Source organism: Etheostoma spectabile, chromosome 10 (assembly GCF_008692095.1).
Source record: "Etheostoma spectabile isolate EspeVRDwgs_2016 chromosome 10, UIUC_Espe_1.0, whole genome shotgun sequence".
In the NCBI taxonomy this organism is placed as follows: domain Eukaryota; kingdom Metazoa; phylum Chordata; class Actinopteri; order Perciformes; family Percidae; genus Etheostoma; species Etheostoma spectabile.
In genome coordinates, this window is record NC_045742.1 from 16,628,434 (window position 1) to 16,645,238 (window position 16,805).

At 40.5% G+C, this 16,805-nt stretch overlaps 1 protein-coding gene across 1 annotated transcript in view; it reads left to right on the forward strand.

Annotated features, from left to right (window-relative positions):
* dock2 (dedicator of cytokinesis 2) overlaps positions 1–16,805 on the forward strand; it is a 130,433-nt gene that overhangs the window by 52,578 nt on the left and 61,050 nt on the right. The window contains 7 exon segments of the mRNA XM_032527996.1: positions 79–168; positions 430–530; positions 2,717–2,851; positions 7,711–7,819; positions 8,172–8,215; positions 8,217–8,240; positions 10,656–10,762. Coding sequence (XP_032383887.1) covers positions 79–168; positions 430–530; positions 2,717–2,851; positions 7,711–7,819; positions 8,172–8,215; positions 8,217–8,240; positions 10,656–10,762 — 610 coding nt within the window.

A 16,805-nucleotide genomic window follows, 5' to 3' on the forward strand; every position in this document is an offset into this window, starting at 1 on the left:
GTGTGTGTGTGTGTGTGTGTGTGTGTGTAAGCGCGCGCTCTCACCAAACCTCTCCTCTGTCTGTCTGTCTGTGTATAGTTTCTGCAGGACACTCTGGATGCCTTGTTCAACATCATGATGGAACACTCTCAAACTGACGACTACGACATCCTTGTGTTTGATGCCTTGGTGAGTGTGCGTGGTGTGTGTTTACCTGGATAATGTTGTATGTGTTACTCTTTGTGTGTGTGGCTTGTCAACAGATGCAACTGATTTCATGACAGGCTGTTTCTGTGCGTATCGAGTCTGACATCTTTGCGTCTACCTATCCATCTTTCTCCAAATAGACTTGTCTATCAGATGATTGTACTTAAATTCTTATCTGCCTTATGTCTGCAGCTATGTAAACAAGTAACCCACTCCATTCTGTTTCTCCCTTCTGTCTGCCAGATATACATCATAGGTCTGATCGCTGACAGAAAGTTTCAGCACTTCAACACAGTGTTGGAGGCCTACATCAAGCAGCATTTCAGCGCTACACTGGCCTACAAGTAGGTTACTTCATGGATCACAGCCCACTTCCTTTCATGTCATTCTGTTACGTTTTGTATGCGCTTCCTGAATGAGCCAAGACAATGAAAGGCACAATTGTTAATGCAATGAGTGTCTTGCATCAGAAGTTTCTACAACGTTTCTCATCAGAAAACTTAATGTGAATTAGACAAGGAAGGAAAGACACATTTATATTTACATTTTAAGCAATCCTGCTATGAAAGAAGCAACAAGACAAATATAAACATTGTAGGCAAGCAACATATAAGTAGACTGGGTAAACCCCGCCCACTCTGCCAAAAATTGGATTTTGCCCTGCAGCTCGGTCTGGAAACCTGCATGTTTAATTCTCCTGCTTCAGTTCACAATTTTGCTTTTGAGCTTGGCTTGGTCTGGTAATAGCCAGACTAACACCTAAGGTGGATGAGAACAAAATGTAATAAGTGGATAAATCTCAGTTGCAAATCAGTATGCTGATGCAACCATCCTATTAATGTCTTAAGTAAGCAAACACATCTTCTTATTAAATCTGCCACATTCGCCGAGCTCAATTGGCTATTTAAGGTTTATATCATTTTACTCTGGGCTCCATAAAATGCCAGCTGAGTACTTAATTAAGGTTTGACAGTGTTAGACTTCATGTCCACAAACATACAAAAAACATACCATACTTATTTTGTGTGAAAACATAAGCAGTCTATCAGCAACGTTCTCTACATGATCTTCCATAAAGCAATTCTCCCACCTCTTTGGAATAATGATTAGATTATCTCTAAAATACTATGCCAACGAGTGAAAAAAAACGACTAATTTGTGGTTCCTAAAAAGTTAGACACAGCAGCTTAAAGTACGGTACCAGAAATACATACATGGACATACACATGCATATGCCATTCTCCATGCCATAGGTAAACAAGATAACCTTTGTGGTAAATTGTCACCTGAAGATCTAACGTTAATACATTGCTGTATCCATCTGCCAGCCACTGGAGGTGTGTGTTGGCCTTTGGAGCACTTGACTGAACAGGATTAGCGTTTTAGCCCTGCCTCTCTGTGGAGTAGCAGCTAAAGCACTCAGGCATGAACACCAAACACTTGTATCTGCTTCTTACTCCCTGTTAATTCACTTAACTTGATTCAGTGGGCACTAGAGACAACGTTTGTTAGCATTGCCAAAGCTTCAGTTAGGAAATTAAAAGCATTTCTGACTCTTCCTGCTCTGTGAACTGCCTTTTTGGCTCTTGCTGTCTCTTCTTCACTCCATCTACTCATCTGTCCCTCCATCTTCCCTCCCCTGCCAGTGTGTTGGTGTTCACCCTCTTTAAGAGGGTCAACGCAGCTTAACGCCTATCAGCCTAGAGGCTATTATGTAAAACTCTTTAATTCCCTCTCACTACATTTTAAACTCCATATCTCTTACTTTCAAAAAAGAATAAACCCTCCTGTGCTTGCCTTTAAGCCATTCACCAAAACAAAACCAGGGAAGACTAAGTAGTTGTAATGTTGGTAATAATTTCAAGGCCATCCTGCAGTAAGGCCAGATTAGAGTTAATTTTAAGGAGACTTTTACTGTTAAAGGGGATTGGGTAGTTTTAAACCAGTTAGTAGGTGATCTCTTGCTGCCATTTCCTGGAAATAGAGCCGCTATAAAGCCAAAAGTCTCCACAGTGTTAGGAATATGCTAGTATTTAATGTCATAGAGATTATACAGAGATTGGGCAGAGAAATGCTGGTAGGTCATAAACTTGGACTGAACTTTGTGCCACCCACAACCCTAAATGCTTTGACACACTAGAATATGTCTGTGTCTAAAGACGGATGTGGGGTGCGCATGTGTTGGAGGATTTTTTCACCATGCATCTGAGGGCAAATAAAACTATGTGTGAGCTGTGTGAAAGGTACATCTGTTGAGGTGTGAAATACTATTTTGCCATTTTTCCACCTCGACATCCCTGCCAGTCTTCGTGCCTTTAGTTCTGTAACTCTCACTCTGTTGCACTCTGTCTCTCTGCTCTATGGAAGTGAAAAATAGAGTTTGTGACTTGTGGAGCTTCAGAAAAGGAATGACAATTCTGTCTGAATGATTTAGAATTTTTTTTTCTTTTTTTCTCTTTTCTTTGTGCCTGGATTTGTTTTCCTCTCCCAACCCTCTGTTTTTCTCATCTCTTTCTCATATCATTCTCAGAAAGCTGATGTCGGTGTTGAAGAGGTATCTGGATGTGTCCAGCAGAGGTGAACAGTGTGAGCCTATCCTCCGAACCCTTAAAGCCCTCGAGTACATCTTCAAGTTCATCGTCCGCTCACGCATGCTCTACTCCCAGTGAGTGTTTGTGGACTGATCATTATGATAATTACTACTAATTTCTTTTTGAACCTACAGGGATGTAAATAGAGATCCTTGAACACACACAGAGCCCAGTGACACTGCAAGAGTAATCGTTTTTGACAGCTCTGCGAGAAAAGGCTGCTGATTAAAGCACTAACATTGCTAATAAGCATTGATGATGAAGTGCAGCATCTGAATGAGAGCTAATGACAGGGCAGGGCTTCTGGGTAGCCAACGAAACACCAGACAGACACAGTTCCTGCAGGATAGACTTAAGACACCCAGTGTGCTGAGCCAAGAGCTGCACCATACAATAAATGTAAACACCATTTATAACTGCAGTGCAAGAACTGATGCTGACAGTTCAGAAATATGATATACAGCAAGTGTTATGTGTCTTGCCTATGGGTTACTTGAGTACATGTGTGTCTGTGTGCTTTTGCTCTATAAGACACAATTGTGTACATAATTGAGTTCTAGTTCAAGAATGCAATGTGTGTATTGTAATATGTATATTGTTATTGTGTTAGAAGCACTGTATTAATGGTTGTATAACTGAGTTGAGAATGTGTGTGTGTTTGTGTGTGTGTCATTTGAATTCCACTGGTCAATGAGGTCTGTCTTTTTAATCTTCTGGTTGGCATCTTGGGCTTTGTTTATCGAAATGAATGTGTTTGTTTATCAATGTGGTGGTTGTATTTGTTTATTCAGTGTGTGTGGATTTGTATAGATCTTGCACACACTAGACGGATGCATTAGTGTGTGTGTGTGTGTGTGTGTGTGTGTGTGTGTGTGTGTGTGTGTGTGTGTTTGTTTGTGGCTCCATTGCTCTTGGATTGAGTGAGTTCTAGTTGCCAGCCTCCCCTGGGTATCTCTGAACCGATAAATCTCACTCTCTTTCTCTCCTCCTCTATCTGTCATCCCCCAACTACCTGCAGTTGACAACTTCAACTTGCTCTGCATCTACAGTTTTCACAGCAAATTTCTCCTCCTATAACGCCTTGGCATGCCAACCTTGAATCAGATATTCAAGGGAGCCACTGCATCTGTAAGGTTCCATCATCATCACCATCAAGACCAGCAGTTTTTAATAGTTAAATAGGCGGCACTGAAGATTTATTAGCTTGTCAAACTGGCTTCATGTTCATGCAAAGTCTATTAGGAATGTGTGATGTTTGCTTCAAAAATATGTAAGGCCCGCTGTACCAGATCTTGCTCTTTCCTTCACCTTTGTTCTGTCCTTCACGCTCTATATCTTTCACATTACTTCCCTGTAGTCTGGTTCATCAGATGTATTTGTTTCTTTTCCGTCCCTGAAGCACCCACTATGTCCTATATTTCTCCTCTGTCTCACCTCGTCCTCTTTCTTTCCATCCCTCCCCTCATCTTTAAATCTCACCTCTTCTCTTTCCTTCAGTACTTTGGTTTAAATTTTTTCACACTTTCTTCCTATGGAAGCAAATAGTATTAATCTTGTTACATAAAAATAGGGATCTGTTTTTAATACAAACATTTCTCAGTAATAAAGGATCTTATTATTACTTCCATTTCCAATGAAATCTTACATAATGATTATGTAATCCTTTCAAGTTATCACAAAGGCTCTCGTACTGTGTTATCTCGTGATAGGAAGATGTGATATCAAGTAATAATAATAAATATAATGATAATGATAATAAAAATAATTAAAGCATAGCCTAAAATATTGAGAAATAATGTTCATGACATGAAGGGGAGTGGGGAGTGGTGGACTAAAGCTTAGAGAAGCGAGCTTGGGACCAGGAGGTCGCCAACAGGATAAAGTCTGGATGGGGAAAGTGAAAGAGCAGCGCTTGTCCCTCCCTCATCACCACCACTGAGGTGTGATTGAGCAAGGCCCTAAACCCAACCGTTTAGTGGCCAGCAGATCAGACTATTGTACTGGGCAGCTTCCAGGTATGAAGGTGTAACTGTGTGAATGTGACAGGTCATTTTATGAAAGTATGTGAAAAAATGCAATCACAGTGAGGTAGACTGTTGACTCTGTTCCATCCATCGGATACAGAAATCCCAAGCTTTACTATATTAATGAGTTATACTGCCCTAGTGGGTCTACAATGTTTGTTCCATTGTTTGCATGAATAAACTCTTAAACACAAATAGGATTTGACAATACTTGAGGTAATTGTGTGACTCACTGCAGCATTCTTGTATTTCTTTTTAAAAGTTTCACTAATCAGCCTTAGAGAAGCAATGCCATTTTTATTATACTTTTTGATGCATCAGAGCAATGTTGGTCACTGCACAATGTATTCACTCAAAATGTGTCATGCAAAATATATGCCTTTCAAATCTGGCCAAATCTGAGATAACCTTTTTGACTGATTGTTCCAGTGGGGGAACTGCAATTATAAATCATAACAAGGGGAGATTTGCGAATGATTTGATTAGACAGGGATTTCATAATTCACAGGGGACATGTTTTCCTCGTTCTCTTTTTTTCTTTTCCTCTTCTTACCACCACATGTCATCCTCATACAACTACTGGGTGGTGATGGCTATATGTGTGGGAGATCTGGGTTCATTTCCCACTGCAATACATGAACCAATGTGTCCATTAGCAAGACACTTATCCCCTAGTTGCTCCACAGGCGTGCAGCCTCTGACATATATAGCAATTGTACGTCGCTTTGGATAAAAGCGTCAGCTAAATGACATGTAATGTAATGTACATGCATTTGAGCCATCCTCCTTCTGTACGATCCCTCCCACGCCCTCCGTTCTTCAGACCTTTCCTGTGTCCCTCACTCATTTCCCTCCCCCTGTTGATTCACTGCCTGTCCTCCCTCTCTCTCTTCTCTCCATCTGTTTCCAGAATTAGTTAACTGAGCTAGTATGACGTGTGTGTGTGTGTGTGTGTGTGTGTGTGTGTGTGTGTTGGTGTGTGTGTGTGGTGTGTGTTGGTGTGTTGTGTGTGTTGTGTGTGGTGTGTGTGTGTGTGTGTTGTGTGTGTGTGTGTGTGTGTGTGTGTGTGTGTGTGTGTGTGTGTGGTGTGTGTGTAAGTTGTAACAACACCCATGGCTTATTTTTGGTTCCACATACATCTTTCAAGTTGTATAAGTGGTACCCTACGGTGTACCTGCTTTACTGTACTATAACTTTTTTCGTGAAGTGTAGGTATATGTGTGGCGTGACCCGGTGTTATCACACCAAGTTACCCTGACACATCTAGACATTATCTCTCTCTCTATACACCCACCCACACCACACACACACACACACACACACACACACACACACACACACACACACACACCCTGGATTAAGCAGGACAATGCTTCTATAATCATAACTGTACTCTGCAAATAGCCCTGTGATAATACCTCCATGTGTTGCCACGTAATCCCTCCCCCCACATGCTAAATTCACAGTGTTCCACATGCTAATCCTTCCCTCCAGCACTTATATCTTCTATTGTAATTAACAACTGCACAGATCTACTGAATCACCCTGAAAAAGTGAGGAGACGAGGGGAAGGAAATGGGCGGTGAGATGGATGAGAGAGAAGTTTGCTTGGGGTGGAGGGAGTTAGACTGAAGGGATGGTAGAGTAATGTGTGGGTATTGCAGCAACACAGTCAGAGGAGGATTGTTATCACTGCAGTCTGTAATGTTTAGTTTTACCCTGGCAACATCAGTTAGCCATTCGTTTGCTGAATCCCTATAATATAGTGTCGTGCATTGAATTGCAAGTGTGTACTGGGTATCTCTATCATTAGCTACTGTAACGTAGGCAGTATAAGACACTTTTGTTGTCATGGTCTTTCAGCTTCATTAATACAATTAAATATTGACTTGAAGGTTAAAGTGCAGTATAGCACCTTCATGTTAAATTCATTTTCAGCCATATTATTGAAAGAAGTGAGGAACTGCAGCTTATTCAGTAGATGCCCCATTTCCACAGAAGCACTAGGATCTAGCTGTTCATTCACTTGTTGCTAGATTACTTTGCGTTAGTGCAGAGAAAACACTGGCTCAAATGAAGATAAGTTAGAAAACATTATCATTACTAACTTGGAATCAATTTAAACTGGGATGAAAAACAACTATAGTACTGCAGGATAATTTACATCCTAGAGGAGTCACCGGTTGTTTTTAGAAATAACAGAACGCCTTAAAGCCGGGAATAAACTCTGTCAAGGGAATAATACAAGGTAGGTTTGTTATGGAGTCACAATCAAAATAGATTTCCAAGGAAAGATGTGAGTTATTATATACCAAATTATCATGTCATTATTATGTATTATCCTACTAAATGTTCTTAGATAACAATGCATAATTAAGTAGTGGAAGCACAACAGGGATGAGTCATTGCAAAATAAGCTTTCTTTATGAAATGTGTGGATGTGAGGCAGATCTTCCATGCCATTCCAATTGCATAAAAGAAAAGCAGCAAGTTCCTATATAGGGTAGAGCATTGGCGTGTTTTGCACAATAATCCTTTGGGTTTTAAAACATTGACTAGATGTAAACATTCTGACACAAACTCAGGCTTAAATGATGGCGGTGACAGACGATAAAAAGGGTACAAGCAAAGGAAAGAAGCAAATCTAAGAGAGACTGTGAACTAAACCCTGAATGAATTGTCCATCCTTGACACTGTCTTCTGTCTCCACGCTCCACCCTTACTGATTATTCATCCCCCTCCCCCTTGTTCTATTCTGTCTTCTTTCAATTCCTTGCTCGATCCTTCCCACCATCTTTCTTGCTAATCATGTCACGTCATGTTTTTTCAATCTCGTGTCATGCTTCTGTCTTTCTACCCTTTTCTGTTTCCTCTGTTGCATTTCTATTAATTTCCTCCTGTCATCCTAGGCTGTACGAGGGGAAGGAGCAGGCAGAGTTTGAGGATTCGTTGAGGAGGCTCTTTGAGTCCATAAACAGTCTGATGAGAACTGACTACACCACCACTCTGCTGCTCAGGGTAATTATGCATGTTCACTCTGCACACCTTTACCTTCACCTTTACATACATACTTTCATAGTCTCATCTTCCTGCTCCTCCCCATACTCCAACCTCTAATGGGATCTCTCAACCGGATTCGGACTATATCAGTATTCTGCTGCTTAATATCTTCCTCTCATTCTAACTGCTTACACCAAGGCAGACATAAAAACAGATCGAGTGGCCCTGTGAAACAACAGCAGATACTTTCTCACAGTTGTGAGTTTGATGACCAAATCACCTTTTGTTCACTAACAGCTTCCACACGATTGCATAAACTTTTGTGTGTGTGTGTGTGTGTGTGTGTGTGTAGTGTGGCGCGCGCCATCAGGTTGCTGCACTGAAGTACCTGCCAACAGTCCTGCATGATGTTGAGAATGTTTGATGCCAAACTCCTCAGGTAAGCTTTCCTTAGACACACCGACTCCCTGACAGACCCCCCCCCCACCCCCAACACACACACACACCACACCCACACACACACACAACACACACCTACAGATAGTAATATATAGAGCTTTAAGTTCCTGAAGTTTTCATCTTGGCTTTGTGACCCCTATTCTTCTGTCCCTCACACATTTCATCCTGGTTGAGCCGTACCTTCTTTATCAGGCGATAAAAATCTCATCAAACTGACATGTACACAAGGACATACACTCAAACACACCCTGCGCCTCCTGCCCTTGAGTGAATTGACAATTTGAGTGAAACCTTCAAACAGAACGCATTTGAACCTCTTCTCTCGGGTTTATTCTCAGCCTCCTGAAGAGCATAACAACTTGGAATGGCTTGTTTAACCTCACTTTGACCCCAAATCAAAACATACAATATGCAGTTTAGTCTAGGAAATAACCTCGGTGTATAACTTCACCAGTTGGAACACTTTTTTTTCAACCAGGAAATTTCAGGCACTTTATTTGTCCTTTAGCAAATTCAGAAGCTAACGTGGATATATTGTCTTTGTCCGACCTTGTTACTTGATCAAAAGGAATGTGTGTTTTTTTGACTGACCAGGTTCCATTTCAAACACACTCATCCTCATAATTTCTATTTTCACCTTTCTGTGACCCATGTGTGCTTTTGTGTGTTTGTGGATTAGCCACATCTGCCAGCTCAGTCCTTGGTGTGACTTGATGTCAACACAATGTCACAGAGGTGCTTTAACACCTGCCACACAAACACACACAAGCAAATACACACATACACAGGAAGAAAGGTGATGAGGGGCCTTAATCCAGCACACACATTCTTGCCTTATGTTGTTCTTTTTCCTGTCCCTCTCTTCCACACACATTCACTCACTGCTTTTGTCTTCTGTACTTCTTCACACACACACGCACAAATATACCCGGGCCATCTAAACTTGAAAGCAAGGTCCCCATTGCATTACTGATCAGAATTGCCTCAGGCAGAGTTTCCAAAAGCAAGCTATGTGAATTACAATCACTGCACTTAAGGTGGACATCAAAGCTTTGTCTTAGCCTCTGTGTAGTCTCATTCCTGCCCCTTGTATTGTAGATTGATCTGCCGAGTGGTGCAAACGCAGACATTGTTAGTTATGCCTGTGTTTTGTTTGCTCCAGGTGTCCTTTGTACATGTATATGTCCATGTGGGAGTAGTCTGACATTTTGGGTTTTTAATTAAATTCAGCTCAGATTATCAATGGGCCTGATAAGTCTAAACTGTGCCCCAACGTGGCCTCAAGACAGCTCATGCACATTAAAAGTGTTTGGCAGCAGAGGTGGTGCCTTTCATTCTTTTATACCATTACTGAAAGTGCTTCTGTAACCTGTGCGGCATAATTTAAGGAGACAGAGACAAAGCGAGAGACAGACCAAAACATAGAGACGGAGGGTTTGCCATGTTCTGAGCATTCAATCTTTCTAAGTGGCATCAGAGCTTGCAACACGCCTGTTTTAATTATTCTAAAACCTGTCTTCATTAAAGCGCGTTTAGGCTTTAGCTTATTTGTTTTAATGCAGCCTGCACAGCTTTGCTCACATCTATACTACACTTTGCTTTTAGTGGTAGCATATTTTATGTATGTATGTTTTTGATCTTTGAAAAAATTATATTAATCAGCATTGTTGTAGTCAAGACCACTTAAACCAAGACCAATTCATTACCAAAAACAGACCAAGAAAGTATCGAGACCAAGAAAAGACCAAGACCAGACAACTGAAACATACAATATATACACAATTAGCTAATATTTGGCTGAGGGGTGAAGAAAATTTGGGATAGTTTTGGTGAAGCAGATTGATAACTTTAGCTAGCTAGCTAGCTTCACTACTAAGTGCAGATTAAAAAAATGTAGGTAATCCCAGCTGTGTTGGGTAAATAAATTGTAATAAATACAATTTTATTATCGACATATCCCAGACAGCCAGAGCTTCTTCTGCTGTCACCTCCATTCACTTTGGGAGTGCATGTGAAAGATGAAGGGGGGTTAACAATGACACATTTCCAAATAAAAATGAGTTATTGCTTGCATTTGAAGCAGGACGTTTTACATTCAATCAAATTAATGATGTTAAGAGAAATCCGACTATACACAGGCAATTTAGTGATTTCCTTGCAGTTTCGGTCTTGAAATAAAATCCAATTTTTTTCTGTTAGAGCGAGGATATTTTTGTCCAAATTAAAACGCATGCGATAATCTGTGTGAATTTATTCCTGAAAAAAAAAAAAAAAAAAAATATATATATATATATATATAAATAGTGCTCATTTTCAAGAAAACAAACCTGTTGCTCTTCCCGTATAATGATCTTGATGATTGCTGATTTCACTGCCTACTGCTTTCTTTCTCCAGTGAGTTGCTGCATGACTTTTATTCCTGCATCCCCCCTGAGAAACTCCAGAAACAGAAGGTGGCCTCCATGACTGAAATCGTCAGCAGCCAACTCTTCCAGAAACAAGGTATGTAATTTGTTCCTGATACAGAACTCAGCACTGACCTGCTAACAAATAGCAGACTTAACGGTTGTGGGAAAAACCAGTCCCAGATTTGCACATTACCAGAGAAACACTGACTCATTCTGTGTGAAATCCTCTAGAGCCTTAGTTCCTTCTCACTTAAAGGTTGGGATCACATTTAAAAGGTCTATTATACAGTAAGTAATTCCAGCCCAGCAACAGGACTGGGCAGACAGCTGTTCCCACTGTACTTTATGAGTATGTAAGGATGTCCTTTGCTTTAAAGGTTTAATCTTTGTACAGTATAGTGGAACAAAGTGTGGTGCTGCTAAAACTGCAAGGGTAATGTTCCATTCCCTGGAGGGCAATCCAGTAAAGCACTCAGGATAAACGCGTCAGCCAAATGGTGAAAGGACAAACTGGTGTTTATGTATGGATGCTGCATTTGCTTTTCTGCAACGAACACACACATTCAAGTCAAGTTCAGTTACATACAACTGACTTGACCCTACAGGTTACATGATATCTATCATTTTGCATTGTAAATATTGGCCTGATTTATTTGTCTGTATTAGGTAAAGAAGATAAAGGATGAACCTACTTTAGACTCACATGCTGCTTCAGCTTGCATTCAAATAAAGACAACAAGGATATTTGTGTTTAGTTTTCCAAACGATCTTTTCTACAGGACATATTTTCTATTTAGATAAAGAAAACTGTATGGCTATTTGATGTTGATGCTGGGACACACAAGTGCAGTGCTACTATGTTCACCTCCACTGACATTATAATCAGTGCAATGCAGCCCGGTCAGATGCTATCTTATTACAATTGACAGAAGTGGAACCAATTATTGTACTGGTAAAGATCAATTCAAGTCACTCTTGCTGACAATAAACAGTCCTAAGGATAAAACAATATTGACCTTAACTTATGTTTGTAGTCATTGGCAGTTTCTGATGGTTTTCTTTCGTCCTTGGGGATTGGGTGTTGACATTCTCTGTCCACCCAGACTGAAAACGTCCCTGGACCTTATTGCAAGCAGAAAATGAGTACACCGTTCATGCCTCAGTACGTGTTGGAGGTGAATATAGAGAAAGATAAGTGTTATCCATATTAATGCCAAGGTGATACCTGTGGTCTGCCAAAGGAGAAAAAGTAATATCACCTGATGGCGGATAAGACCGGAAGTGTTTTCAGAATGCTGCAATTATGCAATTTTCACTAGAATTGGCATAACTGCCAGGGACACATGATCTAGTCTGTTTTGTACCCTTGAAGTGCACACATCACACCCTCCGCACCTGTCTAAGTGTTTACCAGTGTACCTCTGTTCAGCCCTATTATGTCTGTCTAATTTGCTTGAGGTGGGCTGATAAGTGGTGGTTTCCCCTCCTGAGGACTACACGGTGATGGATGGAGTGTGCTACTGTCGTCGATAAGAGGGCCCATCATCGGGGCTGTGCAGTGCAAAATGAAGAATTGGAAGTATAGGCTGTGAATCATTGCAGAAGACCAAATTTGGTTTCAGACAAAAATCGTTCTGAGTCATCGGTCCAAGTCAGACTGAGATGGGATACATCCTGGGGTGTGGTAGACACATTCTGTCCAACATAGACATTGCAGGTTGTGTATGAGAAGATATTCATGCACACAGAGAGAAAACACATTTGTATGTATTTTTTCAGGTGTGAGTATATTTGTGCATTTAAGTGTTTGTTTAGTGGTGCATGCCAAATGGGTGTGTGCACTGCCTTGAATGTTGTTTTTGCCCAGTGTAGCAGAGGGTCTCCTCATCAGTCAGATGCTGCCAGCCAAGTCAGTGGCCGGTCCAGGATACGGTCTTTTGGTATTGATCCTGGCTCAGATGATTGATTCCCCAGGGGCTGCGACAACAGGCTTGGCCTTCTGGCTAGCTGTCAACACACTCAGAGCCACACTCTGTCACCAGGAAAGGGTGAGAAGAGGAAAGAAAGCGATGAAAGTAACAGAAGAGGGAGAAAAGGGAATGACAGGTAGAAAAACCAGAGCAGGATAAAGAGCAAAGGAATATAGGGCCTTGCGTCAAAATGCTACTCATCAACTTTGGCAGACTAAGTCTCCTGAATAATATGTCAATATGGAAAAGCAGATGACTGTCATGCAACCGTTTTGGATGCAAATATTTGGAAAATACTTTACTCTAGTCACACCCTGGTGTGTTTTAAATGTATGCCAAGAATCATTTTGAGCGTTTGTTTATTTTTGACATGGTGGAAGTCTCCTGTTGGAAAAAAACAACAACTTTAGATGCAAAAATGATAGAGATTGTCAGAAAGAGGTAGCAGAGAGACAAAGAACATACGAACAATCAGAGATGGAAAGGATAGAAAGTTGAAGGGAGACAGGAGGGAAATAGAAAGAGGAGAAGGGAATAATATTTGGGAAAATAAAGGAATCAAGACTGGGAAGAGAGGAAAGAGGGATGACATAATGATTGGTGAAGGTGGCACAGGGAACGGAGGAGTGGGGAATTGACAAAGGCTGGTTAGAAAAAGAAGGAACAAGAGATCTGAAATGATAAAGAGAGAGAAGAGGGGAGATAATGGTGATGCTGAGAGAAAACAAAACATCTTGGAAAAAGTGAAAAATGAGGGTTTCTGAGAGAAAAAGACTGGCCTTGTTATGCTATTAAACAGCCCCAGAAGTGATTAAAGTTTAAGGCCTGCTCACACACAATTTATCAGCAAACCAGCACACTGGACACCGAGCCCCCCCCCCCCTTCTCCCTTCCTCTGGCAGAGTGCCTATTTATTTATTTATTTGTTCTTTTACACATTGGTTCATTCCATCTCGATTCCTGCCTCACCAAATGAGAGCTGACACTCTGTCTAATTGAGATGCATTTTAGTATTGGGATGCTAATAAGAAGGCTTGTATGCTGGTCTGCCAATCGTCCAGGAAGCTGAAATATGCAGCAGAGCCAGATTATATATTTATCATGGCTAATGGCCCCTGGTGTCCTATCACTGCGCTGCAATACATATTTAATAACCCTGTCTGTCTGTCTGACTGTCTGTCTGAGCAGGCCTGCCACGTTCACTCTCCAGGGAGGAATGTCAAACCACTGACAGTGTAGGAGACGTTAAATGATGGAAGGGGATGGTTTGTGTGTGTGTCGGTGTGAGACAAGAGATCACCTGCTCATGTTTGACAGAGAGTGAGAATAAATGTACATAGGGATTGCTATTTTAGTTTTTTACTCTCTATATATATGAATAAAGAATCTTTGAATTCATTTGTTCTTTATTGTAGATATGAATAAACAGCTAAATCAATTTAACAAAACATCTGGGGGGTAATTGGACTACAAAAGTACCAACTGGAATGCAACTATTGTATTTTAACTATTCCTTGTTATTATTACTCTGAAGTAAAGGTTCTTTATTGTCACATACACATTCAGTACATGTAGCGAAATTCATTTTCTGCATTTAACCCATCCCTCAAAGGAGCAGTGGGCAGCCATTTACAGTGCATAATGAGCAGCATATTTGCTTCATAGTTTTTTCCTCACAGCCTATTACTGGAAGCTTTTCTTAGGCATTGGTCAGCATCTTCTTTTTAACAGAGAAAACAAACACTTTGGGTGTATGTGGACTAAAATCTGGATGAAAATTGTTTTAAATGAATTGGCTCCTTTCAGAAAAAATATTAGTATATTTTGGTGAAAATCCTCAAAACCCTTAAACGTCCTTAACTACCATAAATGCATGCAAGATTGTTTCATGTCATGAAACAATCTTGCATGCATACATGTTGTTGTTGCTATTTTGGCAATGAAGTCCTGTCACATGTATTCTTTTTTCTCCATTCCTGGTTTAAAATGATTGTTAATTGGTGTTTGCGCCCAACATGCTGAACTTGCTTTTGTCTGTCAGTATGTTTGGCTTTCTCTTGGCTGGTCGCACCATGGGCGGTGTTTAAAAGGATTTTTTTGCTCTTATTCCAAAAATATGCTCCTGGGATTAAGGCTTTTTTTGCAAATACATGCTGTATACAAAGACAATGCACAATTATCCACACTGGCACTCACACAAATACACATGTGCATCCTGTCATACGGGTTAATCTGGTTTAGAGACAAAATTTAATTTGGCATTATGGCTCAATTTAGGCAAATTATAATGCTGTCAGGCAGTCGCTGTGACAGATTGAGAGCATCCACACCGATAAAGGGGAAAAAAGAACGAGAGATCAGGGGAGCAAAGAGCGAACAGACAGAGGGATGAGTCAGTCTTTTTTTTTTTTTTTTACAACCAAAGCTGGTCCAAAAAGTCCCTGATCAATCCACTAACCCCAGAGTTTCAGTTATATACATTAGAATTATTGCCGCCGCTGCTTCAGAAATACATGAAATTTCATGAAGGCACAATAGCATGACTCTGTAGCGCTGTCTGCGCCACTGAACTTAATCGAACGGTTGTGCACTCTCTCTCAACTTTGAGGATGAGCAACTGGTAGTGACAGGATGTCAATCACTTGTGAAGTCATAAGAACCAAATAATCAACAACACAAGTAGCCTACAGAATTTTCTCCTCATGCAGAGTGATAAACTCTGACCCCAGGGACAAAAGCCCGGATGGCTGTGTTCCCATGGAAACAGAGCGCTCATGCAAAATATGACAGATGCTGCAGCTTGGATATGGGGAACAGAATTTGATGAATTTACTGTTTATCAGACCACAAATGAGACAAGAATTAGCTAGATCTGCCTCAGCCGGCGCAATCCTCAGCACCAGTTAAGCAACACTTAACCCCTGCTTCTGAAAGAAATCCTAGAAGAAACACTGAAGTCATCATTTTCACTGCCAGGCAGCCATCTTACTTCGTCACAGTCTCCTGTCTTGAAATAAATATTAAACAGATTAGAGGAAACTCCATTCATTTTAGTAAAATGCTCTTGTAAGAGGAATTGTTACGGCTAGTTATCTCTGTAACATGATGTAATGAAACCCATAATACAGAAAATCTGAAAAGCTGCCCGTGCCATTGCCAGTGTAAAATTATTATTTTTTAAATGTATCATTCATATTGTTCCATATAAACCGCAGCCACCCCATTAGTTAAATTGCTTGTGATTTATTGCAGCACATTATACAGTATTGTTGAAATTGTTCACACCCATGTCTATATACTTATTCCCTGCTGTGATTACTTAACAGATTCATGACCGTGCTTGATGAATATGGATGAGTGATGTACTATACAGTTATTTTTGTCAGGATTTAATCAGTGTTGAGTGATCTCCGTTGTTCCCACATTCTCTACCAATCAGCATTGGTGACAGGTCACTTTAGGCCCCAGTTATAATGATACTGAATGATGTTTTCTACATTTGGCCTGTAAAAGAGCTTTAGATAGCAAAGATATAACCAAGCAGGCTATAGCTATGAATCTGGATATATCTGGTATAAAAGTAAGATCTGTTAATATTTTAACTAAATCTCCTTTTTAAAAGCAGTAAATGTAGATATAAAAAGCCAGTCTTTTTAATAGTGAAAGTATGTGATGTATTTGTGAGGGTTATCCTGAGGGTAATCAAGTCTTTGCATGAACCATAAGGGACCTTCATTTATTGTTATGTATTTCTCCAAGCTTCTCCCAAAGCAGATGGTTGAGCTGTACTTTAAAAGCAATCAGCTTTACTGCTTTCAAGGTGTGTGAGTGTGTAACAGGTTGCTTGGTGGTCCAGTAAGCACCCATGTGCCCATACGCTATATACTGTATGTGAATCGTAAAAATCACAATAGTCTTATGACTGGTGTGTCCTCTCCTCTCCTCTCTTCTCCTCTCCTCCCATTGTGTCTTACTCTAATATATTATTTTATGCTGTGTTACATTACATTAGCTTTTGTTGCATCCCATTAATGTCCATGTCATGCCTTATTGTAACTGCATTAAGATCACCTTACTAACACCCAGCAAAATCTACCTACCATACCTGTCAGAATGTAATGAATGTATTAATGTAAAGTGGGTACAAGTGGTGTGTGTGTGTGTGTG